The sequence below is a fragment of the Pecten maximus genome, chromosome 6 (genome assembly GCF_902652985.1).
Source record: "Pecten maximus chromosome 6, xPecMax1.1, whole genome shotgun sequence".
NCBI classification, from domain to species: domain Eukaryota; kingdom Metazoa; phylum Mollusca; class Bivalvia; order Pectinida; family Pectinidae; genus Pecten; species Pecten maximus.
In genome coordinates, this window is record NC_047020.1 from 37,958,458 (window position 1) to 37,983,962 (window position 25,505).

Below are 25,505 nucleotides of genomic sequence, written 5' to 3' on the forward strand. Positions count from 1 at the left end.
ACTGTACATACCCCAGTATAGGGACACTCTGGAGAGGTTCCGTGTGCAATGTATACCGTACATACCCCAGTATAGGGACGCTCTGGAGAGGTTCCGTGTATAATGTATACCGTACATACTCCAGTATATGGACACTCTGGAAAGGTTCCGTGTTTAATGTATACTGTACATACCCCAGTATATGGACACTCTGGAGAGGTTCCGTGTATAATGTATACCGTACATACCTCAGTATATGGACACTCTGGAGAGGTTCCTTGTGTAATGTATACCGTACATACCTCAGTATTTGGACACTCTTGAGAGGTTCCGTGTGTAATATATACCGTACATACCCCAGTATAGGGACACTCTGGAGAGGTTCCGTGTATAATGTACACCGTACATAACCCAGTATATGGACACTCTGGAGAGGTTCCGTGTGTAATGTATACTGTACATACCCCAGTATAGGGACACTCTGGAGAGGTTCCTTGTGAAATGTATACCGTACATACCCAGTATAGGGACACCCTGGAGAGGTTCCGTGTATAATGTATACCGTACATACTCCAGTATATGGACGCTCTGGAGAGGTTCCGTGTGAAATGTATACCGTACATACCCCAGTATAAGGACACCCTGGATAGGTTCCGTGTATAATGTATACCGTACATACCCCGGTATAGGGACACTCTGGAGAGGTTCCGTGTATAATGTATACCGTACATACCCCAGTATAGGGACACTCCGGAGAGGTTCCGAGTGTTATGAATACCATACATACCCCAGTATAGGGACACTTTGGAGAGGTTCCGTGTGTACTATATACCATACATACCCCAGTATAGGGACACTCTGGAGAGGTTCTGTGTAATATAGAATAATGATGTTACTAATGTAATTTGCGATATCATCAAATAATTTCAGTTAAAGGTATAATGTTACATTTTCGATTTCATCATGAATTAATTTCTATAGATATCCTGTAATCAGTCAATAACCATTTATAAATCCGAATTTGTGGCTACATACAGAGACATATATACATATCTGCTACATATTTACATTTAAAATACTAAATTCATGTGGAAATGATGCTATAAACAAATCTATTACATTATACTTTCATTATATATATATTGGAATGGTATTGAAAAAGCGATAATACGATGCAGAAAATGTGTTAATTCAAATATAAGTTTACTTTCACAAATGCTGTTATGGTCGACTTAAATTTAAAGTCAATACAAAAATAATTTTCATGTTGCGACATGCGCCTCCATAGCTCAGTGGTTAGAGCACTGGTCTTGTAAACCAGGGGTCGGGAGTTCGATCCTCCCTGGGGGCTGCCGATATCTTAATTTTTATTTTACTGTAACATAAGTCATTAGTGTTGATCATACACTTTTATTATCAATTATTTGTTAATTTGAACAAATAAAAAGACGGATTTCAATTAATTAGAATTATAAAATATGATCGGTCTGTTTTCAAGAGCAGAATACAGATTATATATATCGAACACAACCACAAATAAATGTTCACATGGACTTATTAAGTCCCTCCCATGGTCCGTATGACTTGTAACAGACACACCCAAACCGTAAGGTCAAGAGTTCATGCCAAATCCCTGTGTAAAGTCTACAAGAACATTATCCATTCTATTTATAGTTCTACACGACCGCCGATAAGATCATATCGGGATCAGTTACAGAACAAAATAATCTTCTATCGCCTACAAGTCTGATAACAGGATACAACTTGCACTCCTGGTGATCAATCGAGAAACAATCATTTCGGAAATATATAGATATATGTATATGTGTTTAGGCTGTATTCAATTAACAACGAAATTCTAACATAATTGCACACTTATACTTTACATTAAATTATAGGAGAAATACGTTTTTTGCCCTTTCCGTCCTCTCCTGGGGATACATCGAGAAACAATCATTTCGGAAGTATATACATATATGTATATGTGTTTAGGCTGTATTCAATTAACAACGAAATTCTAACATAATTGCACACTTAAATTATAGGAGAAATACGTTTTTTGCCCATTCCGTCCTTAACTAACTGACAGCTGTATTTCCTTGTCCCATCATTTACCACACTGAGCTATCCTTTGCTGAGTATAAAACATAAGTCTATCCTGCCTATCCTAAAATTATTTCGTTGATTTTTTTTTTTTTTTTTTGCCTGAAATATGATATCTTATGTTTTCCCCCGAAACTTAAATCTTAATACATTCTATTGTACTACGTCTTTTGCGTGGCGCTAGGCTGAACACAATGTCATGGCCCACAGGGGCTTGGTACGATTTTCCAAATGATGGTCCATATATATATGTATTATAGTCTTAGGGGCTTGGCACGATTTTCCAAATGATGGTCCATATATATATGTATTATAGTGTCGACACTATAATACATATATATATGGACCATCATTTGGAAAATCGTGCCAAGCCCCTGTGTCATGGCCTAAACGAAAGATTCTCGTCCTAAATAACACGATGGATGATCTGTCCAAGCCTGAATAATAAGACTTTCCGTCCAAAACAATATATATGGTGGATTCATTGTTCTAACCTAATTACAGCAAATTCTCCGTCCTAAAGAATACACACGGTTAATTCTCTCCGTTAATCTAAATACACCACATTCTCCATCCTAAAAAACTTGGGTGGAATACCTGTCATCACATCAATATAATGGAGTGATTCCCGTCTTAGACAACATGTCGGATGGATTATATGTCCGAAACAAAATACACTAGATTTCCCGTCCTAAATAAACTTAATACACTAGATTCCCCGTCCTAAATAAACTTAATACACTAGATTTCCCGTCCTAAATATACTAAATACACTAGATTCCCCGTCCTAAATAAACTTAATACACTAGATTTCCCGTCCTAAATATACTAAATACACTAGATTCCCCGTCCTAAATAAACTTAATACACTAGATTTCCCGTCCTAAATATACTAAATACACTAGATTCCCCGTCCTAAATAAACTTAATACACTAGATTTCCCGTCCTAAATAAACTTAATACACTAGATTTCCCGTCCTAAATCAACTAAATACACTAGATTCCCCGTCCTAAATAAACTTAATACACTAGATTTCCCGTCCTAAATAAACTTAATACACTAGATTTCCCGTCCTAAATCAACTAAATACACTAGATTCCCCGTCCTTAATAAACAAAATACACTAGATTCCTCGTCCTAAATAAACTTAATACACTATCTTCCTTGTCCTAAATGAACTTAATACACTAGATTCCTCGTCCTAAATAATCTAAATACACTACATTCCTCGTCCTTAATAAACTTAATACACTAGATTTCCCGTCCTAAATATACTAAATACACTAGATTCCCCGTCCTAAATAAACTTAATACACTAGATTTCCCGTCCTAAATAATCTAAATACACTAGATTCCCCGTCCTTAATAAACAAGATACACTAGATTCCCCGTCCTAAATAAACTAAATATACTAGATTTCTCGTCCTTGATAAACTAAATACACTAGATTCCCCGTCCTTAATAAACTTAATACACTAGATTCCTCGTCCTAAATCAACTAAATACAATAGATTCCTCGTCCTAAATACACTAGATTCATCGTCCTAAATCAACTTAATACACTAGATTCCTCGTCCTTAATAAACTTAATACACTAGATTCCTCGTCCTAAATAAACTAAATACACTAGATTCCTCGTCCTAAATACACTAGATTCACCGTCCTAAATAAACTAAATACACTACATTCCTCGTCCTTAATCAACTTTATACAATAGATTCCTCGTCCTAAATAAACTAAATACACTAGATTCCTCGTCCTTGATAAACTAAATACACTAGATTCCCCGTCCTAAATAAACTAAATACACTAGATTTCTCGTCCTAAATAAACTAAATACACTAGATTCCCCGTCCTAAATAATCTAAATACACTAGATTTCCTCGTCCTAAATAAACAAAATGCACTAGATTCCTCGTCCTTATTAAACTAAATACACTAGATTCCCCGTCCTAAATGAACTAAAGACACTAGATTTCTCGTCCTTGATAAACTAAATACACTAGATTCCTCGTCCTAAATAATCTAAATACACTAGATTCCTCGTCCTAAATAATCTAAATACACTAGATTCCTCGTCCTAAATACACTAGATTCCCCGTCCTAAATAAACTAAATACACTACATTCACACATACGCACTCACCGCACGCATTCATGTCGCACGCACGGGAGGCCGTCCTTAAATGACCTTAGCTGTTAATAGGACGTTAACAAAATAAACCAAACCAAACCTCGTCCTTAATAAACTTAATACACTAGATTCCTCTTCCTAAATAATCTAAATACACTAGATTCCCCGTCCTAAATAAAGTAAATACACTAGATTCCCCGTCCTAAATAAACTAAATACACTAGATTCCCCGTCCTTGATAAACTAAATACACTAGATTCCTCTTCCGAAATAATCTAAATACACTAGATTCCCCGTCCTAAATAAAGTAAATACACTAGATTCCCCGTCCTAAATAAAGTAAATACACTAGATTCCCCGTCCTAAATAAACTAAATACACTAGATTCCCCGTCCTAAATATACTAAATACACTTGATTCCTCGTCCTTGCTAAACTAAATACACTAGATTCCTCGTCCTAAATAAACTAAATACACTAGATTCCCCGTCCTAAATAAACTAAATACACTAGATTCCCCGTCCTAAAGAAACTAAATACACTAGATTTCCCGTCCTAAATAAACTTAATACACTAGATTCCTCGTCCTTGATAAACTAAATACACTAGATTCCCCGTCCTAAATAAACTAAATACACTAGACTCCTCGTCCTAAATAAACTAAATACACTAGATTCCTCGTCCTTGATAAACTAAATACACTAGATTCCCCGTCCTAAATAAACTAAATACACTAGATTTCTCGTCCTAAATAAACTTAATACACTAGATTCCTCGTCCTAAATACACTAGATTCCCCGTCCTAAATAAACTAAATACACTAGATTCCTCGTCCTTGATAAACTAAATACACTAGATTCCCCGTCCTAAATAAACTTAATACACTAGATTTCCCGTCCTAAATAAACTTAATACACTAGATTTCTCGTCCTAAATACACTAGATTCCCCGTCCTAAATAAACTAAATACACTAGATTCCCCGTCCTAAATAAACTAAATACACTAGATTTCTCGTCCTAAATAAACTTTATACACTAGATTCCTCGTCCTAAATAAACTAAATACACTAGATTCCTCGTCCTTGATAAACTAAATACACTAGATTCCCCGTCCTAAATAAACTAAATACACTAGATTTCTCGTCCTAAATAAACTAAATACACTAGATTCCCCGTCCTAAATAATCTAAAAACACTAGATTCCTCGTCCTAAATAAACAAATTGCACTAGATTCCTCGTCCTTATTAAACTAAATACACTAGATTTCCCGTCCTAAATCAACTAAAGACACTAGATTTCTCGTCCTTGATAAACTAAATACACTAGATTCCTCGTCCTAAATAATCTAAATACACTAGATTCCTCGTCCTAAATACACTAGATTCCCCGTCCTAAATAAACTAAATACACTACATTCACACATACGCACTTACCACACGCATTCATGTCGCACGCACGGGAGGCCGTCCTTAAATGACCTTAGCTGTTAATAGGACGTTAACAAAATAAACCAAACCAAACCTCGTCCTTAATAAACTTAATACACTAGATTCCTCTTCCTAAATAATCTAAATACACTAGATTCCCCGTCCTAAATAAAGTAAATACACTAGATTCCCCGTCCTAAATAAACTAAATACACTAGATTCCCCGTCCTTGATAAACTAAATACACTAGATTCCTCTTCCGAAATAATCTAAATACACTAGATTCCCCGTCCTAAATAAAGTAAATACACTAGATTCCCCGTCCTAAATAAAGTAAATACACTAGATTCCCCGTCCTAAATAAACTAAATACACTAGATTCCCCGTCCTAAATAAACTAAATACACTTGATTCCTCGTCCTTGCTAAACTAAATACACTAGATTCCTCGTCCTAAATAAACTAAATACACTAGATTCCCCGTCCTAAATAAACTAAATACACTAGATTCCCCGTCCTAAAGAAACTAAATACACTAGATTTCTCGTCCTAAATAAACTTAATACACTAGATTCCTCGTCCTTATTAAACTAAATACACTAGATTCCCCGTCCTAAATAAACTAAATACACTAGACTCCTCGTCCTAAATAAACTAAATACACTAGATTCCTCGTCCTAAATAATCTAAATACACTAGATTCCTCGTCCTTGATAAACTAAATACACTAGATTCCTCGTCCTAAATAAACAAAATGCACTAGATTCCTCGTCCTAAATAAACTAAATACACTAGATTCCTCGTCCTTGATAAACTAAATACACTAGATTCCTGGTCCTAAATAAACAAAATGCACTATTTCAACAAATTTTATTGCAATAAAACAAATGGATTGGACAACAGGCAATCCTATATAAGTCCTCTCCAAAGGTACCACATATATACAGAGTAAAGTGAATTAGTAAATATAGACAGTGAAGTATATATATATAAAGAAATAGTTGAAAGAATGTAAGTGATAGTGGTTATATTACAAAGATATTCAAAGTAGAATGATAATTTAAAATCGATTCTATAAACATGTACTCGTTATGATACAGACTTGCATACCTACATCCTACATGTACATGACACACACATGTATACATCCTTGTACACACACACACTCACTTTCAATCACTCACACACAACACATCTAAAGATGTGTACTCGTGTACTCGGCCTCAGTGAATACTACTTGTATAACTTGTAATCTTATTTATACTATCAGACTGTACTAATACATTTTTATTCAACATAATTACTAAAATCTGTTTGTACTATTTATATAATGTTGTACAGTAGTTAAGATAAATTCATTGATGTCATCCGATAGTGTATTGTCACCTGAAGTTAATACGATTGAATTCAAAATGCACTAGATTCCTCGTCCTTATTAAACTAAATACACTAGATTCCCCGTCCTAAATAAACTAAATACACTAGACTCCTCGTTCTAAATAAACTAAATGCACTAGATTCCTCGTCCTAAATAATCTAAATACACTAGATTCCCCGTCCTTGATAATCTAAATACACTAGATTCCCCGTCCTAAATAAACTAAATACACTAGATTCCTCGTCCTTGATAAACTAAATACACTAGATTCCTCGTCCTTGATAAACTAAATACACTAGATTCCTCGTCCTAAATAAACAAAATGCACTAGATTCCTCGTCCTTATTAAACTAAATACACTAGATTCCCCGTCCTAAATAAACTAAATACACTAGACTCCTCGTTCTAAATAAACTAAATGCACTAGATTCCTCGTCCTAAATAATCTAAATACACTAGATTCCCCGTCCTAAATAATCTAAATACACTAGATTCCCCGTCCTAAATAAACTAAATACACTAGATTCCTCGTCCTTGATAAACTAAATACACTAGATTCCTCGTCCTAAATACACTAGATTCCTCGTCCTAAATAAACTAAATACGCTAGATTCCCCGTCCTAAATAAACTAAATACACTACATTCCTCGACCTTAATAAACTTAATACACTAGATTCCTCGTCCTAAATACACTAGATTCCCCGTCCTAAATAAACTAAATACACTAGATTTCCCGTCCTAAATAACTAAATACACTAGATTCCCCGTCCTAAATAAAGTAAATACACTAGATTCCTCGTCCTTGATAAACTAAATACACTAGATTCCCCGTCCTAAATAAACGTAATACACTAGATTCCTCGTCCTAAATAAACTTATTACACTATCTTCCTTGTCCTAAATAAACTAAATACACTAGATTCCTCGTCCTAAATAATCTAAATACACTACATTCCTCGTCCTTAATAAACTCAATACACTAGATTCCTCGTCCTAAATAAACTTAATACACTAGATTCCCCGTCCTAAATAAACTAAATGCACCAGATTCCCCGTCCTAAATAAACTAAATACACCAGATTCCCCGTCCTAAATCAAATAAAAACACTAGATTCCTCGTCCTAAATACACTAGATTCCTCGTCCTAAATAACTAAATACACTAGATTCCTCGTCCTAAATAAACGAAATACACTAGATTTATCGTCCTAAATAAACAAAATACACTAGATTCCCGTCCAAACTAAACTAAATACACTACATTCCCCGTCCTAAATAAAACTAAATACACTAGATTCCTCGTCCTAAATAAACTAAATACACTAGATTCCTCGTTCTAAATAAACTAAATACACCAGATTCCCCGTCCTACATAAACTAAATACACTAGATTCCTCGTTCTAAATAAACTAAATACACCAGATTCCCCGTCCTACATCAACTAAATACACCAGATTCCCCGTCCTAAACAACACATAGGGTGAATTATTTGTCCTGAACCAAATCCACCAGAATATCCGTCATAAACGACATATACGGCGGATTATTTGTCATAAACTAAATGCAATTATTTTTCCCTAAAGTATATTACATTTTGTTAACGTTATTTCAAACTAAAAACGCTAGTTTTCGCGTTATCAACTAATTAGCCACCCCTTTCCTGTAGTAATGGAGAATACATGTATGTGTATAGTCTCCATCTACACGCACATTGAAGCAATGAACTTGCTGTCATGTCGACTATAACAACATTAAAACCACTGTTCAATACTTATATTTCCTTTTAATTGAATTTACATTTTCGTCAATTTTGAAGACTGGACAAAAAATATACTGCCTATTTTTAAATGTCACATGATCCACTTATAGCTGATATAGAGATGTGAGATGTATCGTGACAGCTGCCTCTTAGCATTGTGTCAATGGAGTATGCGGAGCGAATGTATGTATGTATGTATGTATGTATGTACATTTCACAAAAAACGTACTGATGTCAAATATCAAGGTCAAGGTCATGAGGTCCAAACGTCAATGTCAAAGTTGTTACATCCTTTCACAGGAATACTTGACCTCTTCACTGATGAATGCATGTATTTTGTTATGACATACAACTTACCAAAGGTCACGATCACTAGGATAAAGGTCAAAGTCAAATTAACCAAAAGGCAAAGACAAAGGACAATGGTTAGTAGTTCCAAAGGTCAAGGTCAAATTAAGCACCCTTTACTGATGAACATATCGTGGTGACATTAAGCAAATAAACAGGTTAGTATCAAACTATTAGTCAGCTTACCACAGGTCAAGGTCACTGGGTCAAATGTCAAGGCCAAATTTTGTAGCTTTATTCTAATGAAAATTTTGTTATGCCATTACAAAGAAAAATCGGTTTGAATTAAACAATAAGTCAACTGACCTAAAGTCAAGATCAAAAGTCAAGGTCACTTGCATTAGTCAAAGAATGAATGTCAAGGTCAAATTTCATATTTTTTTTCACTGACGAACATTTGATCATGAAATTATGAAACGCGGTTTGCCTGAATGAAACAAGTTATATCTCATAATCTGATCATAGATCAATGTCACTGGGTCAACTGTCAGGGTCATTTGGATCTTAAGATCGAGAAAACATGGATCTATGACAGTGATTTCACAAAATAATTTTTAAAGGGAAAATTTATGGATTATAATCTTATGGTGCATATTTTAAAATGAAATCACTTTCTATGCATTTTTGGAATGCTTTGGAAAATCAGACCCTGTGAAATGTAAATGAAGATACCATGCTCTCCTCAATTCATTTGGAATTCCATACCCGTGCGAAACTAACACCCTTGAAAAGTAAGTTTCGTTTTTATAAGAAACAGGATGATGTATGTGGATATCAGGATGGTGTATTGGTTTCACGCCAAGTTTGTAAGCAACAATAGCTAAAAAGACATCATCAAACTTAAACATTTTAGTAAACTTAATAGCAATTTGGAGTCGTTTAACGAAATCCATTGACATAATAATAGCCCCGGCACTAAGGAATGGCGGATACTTGTCAAAAGGGTAATCTTTGATAGGCATAAACCATTTCTGAGTTGGACCCCTCTGTGGAACCTCGTTCCAAACACGACCCACAAAGAGAGAATCATACATATTTTGTGGTAATCCATGTAGGTAATCTAATAGGAAATCAGTTGCAACGTACATGTCGTCATCCACCAACATTACAAATTTAGCAGTAGGACAATACTTAACACACCAGTTGATGCCTCCTATTGTTTTATATGTGTTGTTGTAATAATCGTCAACGTAAGACATCTCAACGATATCGTGATGCAGCCGTTTCTCCAGTAAAAGACGATTATTTACTGTTGCATCCAAAGTTCTTGCAAGCAAAAATGCATGTCTGACGACATCCGTTTTAAAATACGTATCATTAGTCCATGTTTCCCGGATAACTTGTCTCTGATCAAAATTCCCTGGTGCTGACTTGATCATAAACAACAGGATTATGGCTGATGTTGAATCACAAAGATTGTCCATTGGTTCCAGAAACGAATACGGATAAACATTGATGGGTTTGATATCTGTCGTACCAGTTTTGATAACGTTATCCACTAATTGAGCGAGGTCGATGTCTAGAGGATAACGAAACTTGTTGAAAGGAAGTATTTTTACACTTATTTTTGTTTGTACATCATTATTGCTAAAATAGCGGTCCCTGATCAGAATCAAAACAAAGAGCGCCGTTAAGACTAATAAACACTTCCCCGTTCGTCGAAATCGCCAAACGCAGAAACGCATGGCTACGTTTGATTTTCTGTAGATTTACAACTTAAAATTTATTCAAATTCCGTGTAAATATCAATAATCTTTACATGTCATGTAACTGTGAATTTAAATATTGTGGTATTATGGACTGTTTTCCTTAAACACAAAATGTATTTTCTCCAATGACCCATCCCGAGGTGGCAACAACAAACACATCACTGTTCACAACGCACTGGCCTGAACAATAGGTATTGTTGTGGATTTCATTGCGTTTTTTATGAAACCCTCGTGCAAGTTAATGCTTGTTCTTTTTCTTTTACCAGCCTTCAAGATATTCAGGAACTTATGCCATTCAATAAAACTATATTGCACACTTTACAAATAATCAAATGGTGCCGTGGAGGTCGTAAATCAAAATGTATTGTCGTTGTTTCCTTTGTTTGCTTGTGGTATAAGGTCAATCTGTGTACGTGTGGTATGAGGTCAATCTGTGTACTTGTGGTATAAGGTCAATCTGTGTACTTGCAGAATCATTGCAACAAAGTTCCTGTTAGTTTCTACACACCCATATTGCATGTGTTCATGGAGCTACATTGTAAGGTCAAACCTTCTTCTTTCTGTATGCTCTCAAAACAATCGCCAGGTAATGTTCCTGCAACAATAAAGACATGATTTGATATATGTTGATAAGGTAGTCACATATTGTTCTTTGTCAAGTATTCAATATATATTCACTATTTTTATACAACAGCCATCGATCCACAGCAAGTGATAAAAAAAATGGACCCATTTTCAATACCATATTGTTCAGTTATCAATGTCACACAAAAGAGGATAAAAACTGTGTTATGGCGCATTGTCTAGGTTAAATGTCCTCACAACACGTGGATGATAAGATTTCTTCTATCGCTGGCCCGATGTCATTATATGATTTATAGTACCCAGAATTCCATAGAAGTGAATGTGTCGTTTGTGCACACTTAATTGAAATGATGTCATCTTGAAAATGTCATGGCTCATCATACGAAAAGCATCATTGTACATGCTTTCTATAACCAGTTAATTGAATGTTGAAATTTAATGGTTCAAATTTAAACTGTAATTCATTATGACAAAGTCACAGACTCAATTAAAAATTGATATGGAATAATAGGTCCGAAAAATGGGTTCATTATATGAATTTGCAAACTGCAAAGGGCCATAACTCCAGCAAAATGTGGAATTTTGACTCGGTGTTCAAACTCAATTGGAAGTCTAATATGATAAACTCACTCACTAAGTAACAAGTTGATGAAGCAAACGGTAGAAGAAGAAAAGAAGAAGAAAAAAGAAAGAAAGAAAACAGGTAATTACGAAAATTTCCTCTGTGTCAAGGGCCATAACTCCAGGAAAAATGGTCCATAAAGCGGGGTTTGAACTCAAACTCACCGTGGAGAAGTTTTTAAAAAGGAATTGGAGGGCGCAGGACATGCGTCTCCTTGTAGTAGATAGCTCGGCGACAAAGCCACATACTAAGTTACAAAATGTTATGGGAAATTAAGTCAGGAAAGCGATGTATGCGAATTGGCAATGTGCAAAGGGCCACAATTCCAGCAAAAATGGAATATTGAAACTGGGTTCGCGCTCAAACTGTTATTCATTATGACAAAACGACACACTAAGTTACAAATTAATGCGGCAAATAGTAAATGTCCGGAAAACGAATATACTTACTCGAGTGAAAGAAATACCATATACAACATTAACAACATCCACCTGTTGCGTAACATTATATCCGTGTTTTCTCGACTTTTTTTTATAACAAAATGAAATCAGTTAAACCATTTTTAACGTGACGCAATCGGTTGCCTGAAATATTAAATTTGAAAATAGACGAACCGAGGTGTCCGCATAGACGAATAGACCCCGTATGGCGAACTCCATCTTGTTTTCGGTCGCGTTTGGGTCGTTTGGGCGATGTTTACATTGTATCTAGGACGTGTTCTTGCAATATCCTTTGGGGTCAACTCAACGCTGACGCCCAAGGACACCCCGATCTTAGCAATAACACAGGGGCTTGGCACGATTTTCCAAATGATGGTCCATATATATATACATGTATTATAGTGTTAATATATATGGACCATCATTTGGAAAATCGTGTCAAGCTCCTGTGGGCAATAGTGTATCAACATGTCAACACGTACGTGGTAGTTCAATATCGCAAGGACGTTCGCCGCCCGTTGAATGTTCCTGGAGCTTGCAGCTGCAGCAGATACGTATTTATTACATTTTTACCAGTGAAATATCAAAAATTATTCATTCTATAAAAGTGATATTTTTCACTAGTGAAAAATATCACTTTTGCTGATTTGACCAATCAAATTAATGATTAGAAAATACCAAAATAATTGACCAATCAGAAAGCCCGACATATATGTCAGCACCTGGACAGGGGAAACTACTTTTTTTGTTTACATTAGGCCTAGTTAGCATACGGGGTAGGTTTTTCGTTGATAAAAAAATGTAATAAACAGAATATCTAATACCAAATATATTTCACTCGTGTCGCTAATATTTTGATATTTTTCACTCGTGCTGCGCACTCGTGAAATATATCAAAATATTAGCCCCACTCGTGAAATATATTTGGTATTACTGAAGACATTGTTAGATATCCTCTATATATACGTTTATATACGAAATAAATATCAACCAAAGAGGTTGCCGCGGCTCGGCATTCATATTAGTAGCACGAGCCCGCATGGTCTATATAGCAATGTGAGAGAATAACAAGTCATGCCACCATATATGGATGCGGATTGCCCGAATGGTTAGCGTAATGACCCCGTATGCCAGGATGATGTTTAAAAAAGAAACTATTAAATAATGAAACTAACATTCATGCAATATATATGATGCTCATGTAGTATTTTGGTATCCACGCGCGTACAGTACTAATTAGTGATACGAGATAAATCACCAGGCGTGACCACCTTTCTAGAACTATAGATTTTCTACCTGTGTGTTTTCGAGCGAGCGTAGCTACGTGGTAGCGATTGCAGTATAGTCGCGATAACTGCTAAGGGGACGTAACTCATTGTATCCCGTAAAAAGAAGTTGCCTAGGGCTTTCCAATTTCGCCTTAATTTGGAAAGTCAGTTGAAAATACATGAAGGTAAAAAATTAACCGAGGCGAAAAAGGATCAGTGAAAAGGGTTGTGTGATTTTTGATAACATAAACATTTTTTTTTATTTAAATTGAATTGGAGAAATTTTAGACAAGTATTTTAGACAGACTTGAACTTTTATAACTGTTTCTAAAAAATAATGTAAAACTAAATGACTATAAGCTCATTTGAAAAGTGATAGCAAAGTATCTTACATAAAGAAATGTCTTTTAGGTCATCAAAATATTTTTCCACACAGTGTAGTTTTTTGCCTTTCAAACATTAGTTAGGCATAAAAAAACAAATACTGTTATTATGAAAAGGTAGATAGTAGAAGTCACCTGACTAGCTCAGGATAGAGGGAATTTCTCTATAGTCTAGTGGTAGGCTGTTTGCATTGAGAGCGAGAGCGGGCTGATTCGAGCCCTAGTGCGGCAGGATATTTTTCATTACTCCTTCTTATTACAAATTTGGTGCCGTTGACCACGCCAAGTTATCGGATAATTAAAGATTTCCTTGAAGCTAAAGAATCTGGGTCATGGTTGTCTTCGGGGGCCGAAGACTTTGTGAAGGAGGGAGGAGTGTAAAAGTAGAGAGTATCAGGTCGCCTTACTCAACGCAGACTAGCGGGAATTGCTATTAACCTAATGGTGGGATGTTTGCTCTGAAAGCAAGAAGTTCGAGCCCCAGCGCAGACAGGAAATATTTTATTACTCATTATAATTATATAGATGACTCCAGTTGCTTCTTTTTAGCTTAAGACGAAATACATTTAAAGAATTTTGAAGCATGCTTTCCCGAGGAAAACAAACAACTCCAAAATGTAACAATGGCTTGGGCTAAATCACTACTGATGGAAATTGGACACGTAAAGCTTGGATATCAAGTTTATCTTTTAAAGTAATGTGATATCACTGTGGTCCATATTCTGTAGTATGTACTGAACAACAGGAATTCTAGCTATACTTGAACATGTTAATACCATCATCGAAACTCTGGTATTGTCTCGAAATAACGGAGGAACAGTAACTCTGGGTCACTAATTGTCCGGTTAAGATCGGAAAAAAGAAAGTTTTGTCTTGCTTCCGAAAAGACCCATTCAAGAAAGGTAAAAAACGATCTTAGCTGTGACCGAACAAGTTCTCTGAACACTCTCATTTGAATATTGAAATATTGAAAAATCGTGCTTGAAAGCCTTACCTTCGATAAATTTTGGAATTGTCAACCGCCTACTGTCCTTCTTGATGGTCCTATTCCGCTGTAGTTGATTTGCAGCTTATACATGAAGCTACCTTGGTGAAACCGACGAAATTGACCAAAAACCTTGAGATTCGTACCCCGTTAGCAGGTGATCAGACGACGCCTGTTGTACCCCGGGAAAATCATTCGTCACAGATCGTAGCAATATTGATCATTGTCAGGGTATACCGCTCGGGCGCATAATGGAAGGTATGCATGCCGGTTACACATAATAAATCAATAATATTACATTATCGTTATTCAAGGTTTGGGATGGGCTGAAATTTCAGAGAACCAGAAATATAAAACCTGACAGCATTTTTAGCTCGCCAGGACGAAGTCCCTGGGACCTAGACATTGATGTACCTCTGGCGTCGGCGGTGGACGGCTAGGTTAATTATAAAACAGAGTTGTGTCAATACTAATGAGGATACCGCTAAGGTATTTGAAATCTATGAATTTTGTGGCATTATCTTTTCTTTTGTATTTTATTTTTGGACTTGCTGACCTTTGTAACGGATGCTGGTCTGTTCAGTCAGGTTCATGTACAACGACAAAAGTTTGAAATTCCATTTCATTTATTCAAGGTATTTTAAAAGAAATACAATAACACAACAAGCATAGGTAATTTAAAAACAATCTGTTATACCTTGACAAAAAAGTCATCTCGTCCACGATAGAATACGAATACGACTGATTGACGCATTTGATACAAACACGCTACATTTTACCTCTTACATATCCATTATTTATATTTATCAATGACACGTGTTCATCGGGGTTACTTCAGTGCTTGAATGCGTGCATTGAATGGTTAGGCGTGAAGTCTGACGTACACGGTGAATTACAGGTGGCACGTGAACTACCCAGGGTAGAGGTTGACCTATATAATGTGTATAGATGTTAGTCATTTAATATAGGCGTTATGTTATTCGAACTTTCGCAGCGATACATCGTGCTTTTGGTCTCCCCACCCAGCCCTAACCCCTTTCTATGTACCTCGCCAAGTTTTGGGCTGTTTAACGGTTTTTCATGTGTTTTCCGGTTTATAGGCGCTGTTACGCTCAGTGTGTGCGGCGGCAAGGGCTGACTCCTCGGGATTTCCATCCTCGAGAGTTTCCAATAACTACCAACTACATTCTCGCGGGTTAAATCGCGCTCAGGCACGTGATTTCGCTCCATGTAAAAGTAGCACATTAAAGCGCAAGTTTCAGTCAACTATATATATTCTATATTACAGTGTTAAAGGGTTATAATTGATTAATGATTTAAGTTATTTTGAATCGGTTAATTAGAGCATAAACCTCCTTAATGTTAATTAAAGCAGTCGCAACCATTAGATTACAACACGTGAAATGGACATCATAACACTTTGCAGGACAGAGCGGTATTATAATTATTTACTAAACAGATGCTAACGAATCGATTGTCATTCAATCACAATTATATACACTGCACACATAATATGTAAAATATAAAAAAAAACACCAAAAACAGAATGCAGGAATACAAGAACTTACCTCTTTAAATGGGAAGAGGGTTTATTCAGGGGACACAATCCGTAGATGGTGAGTTTGCGATACAGCAGATAAGTCTACAAATAATCGAGATTTATTTACTTAACAAATATAATAAAATATGTATACTTACAAGAATTCAGAACATGACAACTTTGACAAAAAGTAAATGCCGAAACATCCTTTTTATAAAATAGAAAAGATTTACATAACCTTTCATAAGAAAGAAATTCAAATTAGCCGTCGGTCAACTCGGCAAATTAACTGAGAGTCTGATGATATAATTAGAGTATAATAAAACCGATCATTATCACAAAATATATTTATAATTAATGAAAATTTAATAATAAACATAACAGTCAAGATGACATATTATCTGTACTTACAATCAATCTAGAATCCAAAATGTATTCAAACTGCAGAACATACGGCTGCCATCATTTCAAACCAGTACGGATGTGTAAAAATAACGCACGGGCACGCGCAATGACCACTGGGCAGTAAGATTAAAATTAGCTTACCCTTTGAACCCAAAAGAACAGTTAACAAAGGAATAATAAAAAGAACAAATAGCTCCGTGCAAAAAAAGTAGTCTGAACTTCAATAAGCTAAATATAAAATAAAAACAATTTACATATGAATTTGGACACTAACACACCTTGACAGTGACCTTTGACCTATACACAGTACTATAAAAAAACTGTAATCTTGGTCACAGTGTGTTAACTGTATGATATTGGGCTTTCATTCTTGACATGCTTGTTCCTGGTGACTAGACTTTTCTATTGGTGCTACATTTGCCGACCTGCTGACCTTGACTGTGACCTTTGACCTACTTTTAAAAAAACTTAATCTTGGTCATTGTACATTTTGTATGTAAACTGTATGAGATAAGGCTTTTTTCTTGACATGTGCATTCCGTGTGACTAGACTTTTCTATTGGTGCTACATTTGCCGACCTGCTGACCTTGACTGTGACCTTTGACCTACTTTTAAAAAAACTTAATCTTGGTCATTGTACATTTTGTATGTAAACTGTATGAGATAAGGCTTTTTTCTTGACATGTGCATTCCGTGTGACTAGACTTTTCTATTGGTGCTACATTTGCCGACCTGCTGACCTTGACTGTGACATTTGACCTATTTTAGAAATTAAAATTTAAACCATTTCGGCGAGGGATGTTTCTGACACTCTTGTTTTAAAATAAAATGATAATAACACGGATTAAGGGCCATCTGTACAGAAGAACGGTTAGAAAATGTAGAAGTTTAATGTACCTCTGGCAAGGCTTCATATCAGCAACTTAATCAGGTCTTAGAATGCATTTGGCCTTATCACGGATCTTGCTTTTGGCAGGTCTTTTTCTAAAATATTTGATATTTTGTCAATCATGTTATGCGGCTATTGTATAATCAACAATATCTTGAAGGGAGAACTGGTGTCGTTGGAGATTTGAAATGGTCATCAAGTTTTTAGACTTTAGACAAAGAAATATGGATGCGAATAGTCTTCTTTAAAACATTACTCATTTTCATTGTGACTGTACATGTCCCGTGTATAGACATTTAGGATGTGGTCTTTTCAAAAACGCGAATATGTTTTGTTGTTTTTAAGGCCTTACTCCAACAGTAAAGTTGGTTTATCAATTTTCACTTCCTAAAACACTTTATTTTATTAAGAGACGGAGGCGGTCGCTTTAAAATGTATAGATAGGGGATTATGATGTATCGCTATATATCGCTACTGTCATGTTTGATGAAGAAAAATTGATATCCAATACTCTTTGAAAATATATTAATTCATGCATGTGTATACCTTGTCTTCGAATTCACTATCATTGTACACACGATGTAATTTACAAGTGACTCGTACACTGTAAACCAATATCGAATAGGCATTTATTTATAACCTCGTTGCATATGGTATTTTGTGATCGGTTGTTTGTTATTTTTATGATGCGTGACACTGAAGTAAAATATTAATTGTTTTTTTTTATCGATTTGCCAGGTGTTCCGCATCATTGTCATTGTCTTATCATTCGTCCACACTGTACCTGTCAGGGTACGGTTCATTGAAGTATGACGATACGGACTGGTTAACCATCGCCTTGTCTGACTATACACCCGTTGAAGATTCGAGTTGCGTGGTTCGACGCATTCTGATATATCGGAGATACTTCCCTTCATTTCACTTTAGCTTGACAGCCAATTGGGACCAATAATGGGTTCGAAACCTAATCGGTTTGCGTTTCTCAGGAAGCTGAGAAACGGCACGGTCTTTGCTGTCGTGGTTTTGTCCTTGGGCAAATAACTGAAGTAGTCACCAACTACTACAAGGATACAAGGCGACCTCTGACCTTAGTTGTTCAAGGGCGAATAAATCCAGCAAGCAAACATATAATACACCCAATGTGTAATATAATATATCGGGTGTATACACAGATGAGGCGAGTGTCTGTGGACGGACGAGGCGAGTGTCTGTGGACGGACCAGACGAGTGTCTGTGGACGGACGAGGCGAGTGTCTGTGGACGGACGAGGCGAGTGTCTGTGGACGGACTAGACGAGTGTCTGTGGACGGACGAGGAGAGACGAGGCGAGTGTCTGTGGACGGACCAGGCGAGCGTCTGTGGACGGACGAAGAGAGAACAGGCGAGTGTCTGTGGACGGACCAGGCGAGTGTCTGTGGACGGACGAGACGAGTGTCTGTGGACGGACGAGGCGAGTGTCTGTGGACGGACGAGGCGAGTGTCTGTGGACGGACGAGGCGAGTGTCTGTGGACGGACGAGGCGAGTGTCTGTGGACGGACGAGACGAGTGTCTGTGGACGGACCAGACGAGTGTCTGTGGACGGACGAGGCGAGTGTCTGTGGACAGACGAGGCGAGTGTCTGTGGACAGGCCAGGCGAGTGTCTATGGACGGACGAGGCGAGTGTCTGTGGACGGACCAGACGAGTGCCTGTGGATTGACCAGGCGAGTGTCTCTGGACGGACCAGGCGAGTGCCTGCGCGGGTGTCTGTTGCTTTCAGCGAACGTAGAAATTATAACTCTGCCTTAAAATACTTCCAAGATTTATTTTATTTCGCATGTAAAACCAGCATAACATACATACATAATGTACATGTCCTTTCAGCTTGATATTTATTCCCCCGTATACCAGTTTCGATTGACAACCATGATTGCACATTCAAAAATATCACGATACTGTTCAATAAAAAATTTTCCTTAAAGATTTGATAAAATACATGTACAGCCTTGGAAAGTCATTTATATCACGTTTTCATAAATCGGCCTTTCAAGTTGTTCTCAATATGATCAAACACCCAAACGGGGTTAATATTCACTTATTGTAACCAGATACATAACCCGTTACACAATTTTCTAGAGAATTTTTCCTACATCTGAACCAAGGACAATCCATCCTTTCGGTAATAAATTCAAAATACAATGTACATCAATGAAGATCATTTTCCAATCTTTCCTATTAATAGTCCAGCCAAATCATGTATCATTCCGTTTTTAATAACAGTGAATAATAGATATGCTTCTAGTTTCCCCGACACCACAAATGAAGGAGTACGCTTCCTTATAGAGACCAACCAACCAATTGTTTTCCCATAGACTTTAGTGTTAACGTTTTGGATTATTTCATTCAAATTCTTGAATTGAATATGACGATTATGGTTTATAACAAAAGTTTAGGGTCTGATATAACACCTAATAAAAAAAAAAAAGTTGGGTCCTTCAGCTCAAATTTTCTCCAGGGTAGCCATTTTGAAAATAGGTGAATTTCGCAGTAAAAATTCTCAAAAATCTTAAATGTTTACCTGTTTACTATCATTACGTGAACTTTTGGGGAAAAAACCAATCGGACTTACGAAATTTATATCAACATTTCTTATTGATAGTTACCTATCAGGCTACATATCTATTTTCTCACTTCATAACATACTGGCCAATCAGTGGCTGCCAGACATTTTATCCTTGGCTCAACGTTCTATACACAGGGGCTGTTTCAAAAATATATTTTTTCAATTGGTTGGTTGTTCCCTATACAACAGCTTAAATAGTTACAATACAATTTCTTTCGTTTGACATTTGTTGTAAAGAACACTATACCCCTGTTCATGAAGCAACAACTCTTTGACATTTGTTTTATACTGTATTGCTGAACATGATTTTATTGATTACCTATTTTACCTACTAATGTTAAATTTGAAATAAAATTTAAGTAACACTGCTCATATTATCAATGTAACACAAGAGGAGCGGAATTGGATTTAGTTTTGCATGTTATGCCTAAATAGTTAAAACTAATTGTTACATAAAATATATTTTTATGTGTAATATCATGTTCAACATTTAATTGTAATATCTAAATTGAACATAAGTCTTCATTACGTTTCCTCGTAGATTTTCTGATACACGTTATGATGTGTCCTGTTCCTTTTTTAAGTACATTTTTTCCAGATGTATCGCACTCTTCTCACAATTCTTCCGAGGTTTTGCTATTACAGATAAAACAGCAGAGGATATGTTTTAGGATCCAATCCCTTTTGTTGTGGACTTTTGATGACAGATTTCTACTTCCTCCACTGGGGACGCTTTCGTGAAGTTCTGGTTAAAAAAGGCGGAAAAATACTATTCTTGTTAAGATATAAGGAACGATGACGTCAAAGTTACAATGTAACATATTAAAGGCGATGCACGGAACCCCTCGGAACCACTCGGAACCCCTCGTGATAATAGTATGTACACGAAAATCTCTTAATGTAAAGCTATAAATGAAATGAAAATTACTTATTTTTACGAATGATATCAAATTAAAACGTAGAATTTATGCTTACCTGTTTTCACCTTCTTTGCGTCTTTCTTTTTCCTCTAAAATATGAAAATAAACTTAAGTAAGACAAATCATATTTCAGTCCCTCCTCGTCACACTTAAAAAAAAGCATTGTGTATGCACATAATATAGTCCAAACATAAACTTACCCCGAGGAGTCTGTTCAGATGACGTTCAAAAAAGGTTTGCCTCACTTTGCCTACAGCTTTATCCTCAGTAACGACTGATGGAGCCTCGCTTTTGTGATCTAATAACAACAATAACGAACACTTCAAATTTGCCCCTTGTTTAAGACGTCAGCCGTATTAGACACAAAACATCTTCAATCATACATTAATGACACACACACACACAAACGAAAACAAAACTAAAACAAGCACAAAAAACTAAAACAAACACAAAAACAAAAACAAAACAAAAACAAAAAAACAAAAACAAAAGAAAGAAAAAATAAACAAGCAAAACTGTTCCACAGGCGCGACAACGTAATCATCATAAATTCTTTGCATACTCTTATTATCATTTTAAAATATCATGTATTAAATGTTTAAGCATAACAGTTTCGTATCTTTTTACCGAAAAGTAAATGTTATGTACCTTTATCGGTTGCGTAGACGTTCGGCTTTTGTATTATTTTGTCATTTCCGGTTCCTGTATCTCTTTCCGGGATCTCTCTGCTTTCAATCTTGTGGTCAGCTGGTGACGTATGCCCGTCACAAATTGTCGTGAGGGATTGTCCAAAAATCACCTCCTCAAAATCATCTACAAACTTATCCTGCTGACCCAACATTTCCGCCATCTTGTGGTCAGTCGGTGATGTTTTTCCTCTGCAAATATCTGTGATGGACTGACCAATGGTTTTACCTGCTTCATGTATATCGTCCACTTCATCGCCCGGTTGAACCGTCATTTCTGCCATCTTGTGGTCAGTCGTCGATGTTTGTCTACTAGGAAAAGCCGCGATGGACTGTCCAGTAGTTGGTTTAACTAAATCGTCCATACCCTCGTCCAGCTGGCCCGTCATTTCCTCTCTTTCTGTCCGGACGTTTTCCATTGCTTTCAGTATGGCGTTGATGACGAAACGTGTCGCAATCTCTTTGGTGACCGAAAGTTTTGCAATCTCTTTAAGTTGTGAATAATCCATAATCTGTAATACATGTACAACCACCATTGAACGTTATAGAATAATTTTCCACTGCTTAAGGACAATTGTCGAGGCTTCGACTTCTCGGAGTGAGATGTAACATAACCAGTGGATAGAAGGCATACATTCATCTATTTCTAGAGCATAGTAGATGTACTATCTGGAGTAACACAAGGAACCGTACTAGACCCTCTATTATCCTTGCCATTTATCGACGACGTGCCAGAGGAACAACGTCAGACATACGCCTATTTGTATATAACTGCACTCTTTACCGAGGAATAACCCCCATACAAGACGCATGTCGATTGTTTAGAAGAAAAAGAACTTATATAAGTTCCAACAGGATCTCGCAGCTCTAAAGACGTGAGGATCAATGTGACAATTGACCTTTAACCCTGAAAATGCTCTGAGATACATGTCACGAACAGGAAGAAGACAGTACATATTAAGCAATTACCAACTTATTTCTCACAGATTAGAGCGGGAACACAGTGTCAGTACATAGGTCTAACCATCAGCTAAGAAATGAAGTGGAACCAACGACCAAAGTCAACAAATCCCTGGGGATCATCAAGAGAAACCCGAGCCCCGTTCGATTTGCACTCTTCTGATTCTAGAAGATATCTTCCGGTCACTCGATTTGAAGCTCTTCTGCTTCTGGAAGATCTTCTACTCTTCCGTCTCAAAGCTGGAAGATTTATCTTCCAAGATGGCGGCGACCATGTTTAAGTGTGCGAGTGATGAGTTTCACTAGAGAAGGATTTATAACACATACATGCACATGTTTGTGTCATCGTGTTTGAGAAAACTTAAAAACTTGCTTATTTTTTGTTTTATTCTCCCGGTTTACTCGATTTACATATAACGGAATACGATCTTCTTAGAAGGCTTCTCTTCTTAGAAGAGTGCAAATCGAACGGGGCTCTGGGGTGCTGCAGACCCAAAGTGAAGACAGCTATATACAAGGCACTTGTATGACCTAAGCTGGATTCGGCGTAAACAGCAACCGTATTGGACCCTATATACTAGCCAACAATCCTTGACCATGGAATGGTTGGTTCAAGGAGGACAACAAGATTGGTGTCAAACAGCTGCAACGATTATGAACCATGCACCGTATCATTGAAATTATTCACCAGCTTGTCTGGAGAACTTGGGTGCTACGCCACCAAAAGCAAATTTACCATTTTGTTCAAGACCACCTATGGTACCAGTGTAGCTGATATCAGGCACCAGCAACACCTACATATGTAGGCCGAATTCGTTTATCGCAATATAAACGGTTTGGCTAAAGTTGTTCGTTTATGAAATAATGACGGTCCTAGTGATTGTATTTTGCTTTCAAGGCCTGTATTAATATCGGCATGTCTGGCAGGGTATACCCAAAATGTTATAATTCTTTTGCGAACCCGTTTGCCCGCATAAACGAACAGGCTCCTACCGGTATTGTGGCAGTTTGGAGACGGACGCGTCCGTGGTATCCTCCTCCAGAGGTGACGGCACGTTGGAGAGTTCGAAAGACCGACTGGACAAGTTGCCAGCATGGCACATGCCCTTCGGTCTCTGCCTAAGTCAAGTGCACACTAGGCCTATATGCCGAAAGGTTTTAGCTTTCTGTCACAGTGCGCATTATGACTTAAATACGTTCTAAGAGTTCTAAACCATCACAGTATAAGAAGAAGAAAGTTTGTACAGCTAAAATGTGAGACAAATATTGAATAGTTAGGAGACATTGTACATGTATTTCCTTTCCAGTGAATGCGTGTATGCATGCATCATGGAATGTCCGTAACCCACAGGAAGTATTGGGAGATGAATAGCCATGAAACTGTCTTTGAATTTGTCCAATTTCCATCACTATATTATCATAAATCTAGTATAAGATATTAAGTTGGTATATGTTTCTTACACATACAAATCATAAAGACATTACTCGTCTGCACTCATGATCATCAATTATAAAGTTTTAAGTGTGTGTTTTTTCGAGTCCCAATTGGACAAGGCGTTTTAAACCATTTTACATAAGATGCCATTTATTACGAATTGTGGCTGTCCTTATAATGATACATCCTTTTTGATGAGAGAGGATGGGGTTGGAGTCAATGGTTCGTGTCCAGTGGTAGCAGACTAAAGCGGAACTGAACTGGACTGGACTGGCAGCGAAAATGGTTACAACGTCCATCTAGAGTTCGGAGGTCCCGGGTTCGAGTCCCGGTCTGGTCGTTGCACTCTGCTATTATATTAATATAATACATGTATGACCTGCGAGCTGGTAACATATATGTAGTTCCTACATTTTTACCCATCACGATTACACTTAAATATATCTCACTAGATATGAATAACGTATAGTATTCTTCTAAATTAATCAATTACAATTTACTTACCTTTACGTAACACCCGATCATGTAAGTACCAGCAATTTATGTTGGTGATGAAATTAATATGAAATCAGAATTTGTTTGTTCTCTGCAGTTCAGCCTCTTCGTGTCGCTAGCAACAGGGCAATGACCGGGAAATCTCGCGTGATGATGGACAATTATGACGTCATAAAAACTTGATAGATGACCAACGTTATTGTCATTGTCTTTATTGAATGTCTTCAATGCCATCCCTTTCCACGTCACTTATTGTGGCGATAGCGATAATTTTTTTCTTTTTTTTTCAGCAGCGCTGATACATGAAAATATCGTTATTTAGGAGCGAAATAATGAAATGGCACAGTACATACCAAAAACCATACTCAGTCACTACGACAAATTTCGACCTTAACAGATATCCATTAGCAGCTGCACTACATTTGTATGTTAATAGAGATTTGCAAAATGGT

The 25,505-nt window shown here is 36.7% G+C and overlaps 1 protein-coding gene and 1 non-coding gene across 2 annotated transcripts; one reads left to right on the top strand and one right to left on the bottom strand.

Annotated features, from left to right (window-relative positions):
- Nucleotides 1-1,257: 1,257 nt before the first annotated feature.
- Trnat-ugu lies at nucleotides 1,258-1,330 on the top strand. Its single transcript has one exon. It is a non-coding gene; the product is annotated as a tRNA-Thr (tRNA).
- A 19,607-nt stretch (nucleotides 1,331-20,937) lies between these two features.
- LOC117328654 lies at nucleotides 20,938-25,169 on the bottom strand. Its single transcript, XM_033886098.1, has 5 exons — nucleotides 25,063-25,169; nucleotides 22,126-22,675; nucleotides 21,678-21,775; nucleotides 21,533-21,566; nucleotides 20,938-21,302 (listed from the first exon to the last, which is right to left on the bottom strand). Exons 1-5 carry the CDS (start codon nucleotides 25,081-25,083, stop codon nucleotides 21,172-21,174), a joined length of 834 nt encoding a protein of 277 aa, XP_033741989.1. The 5' UTR covers nucleotides 25,084-25,169; the 3' UTR covers nucleotides 20,938-21,171.
- Nucleotides 25,170-25,505: the final 336 nt, after the last annotated feature.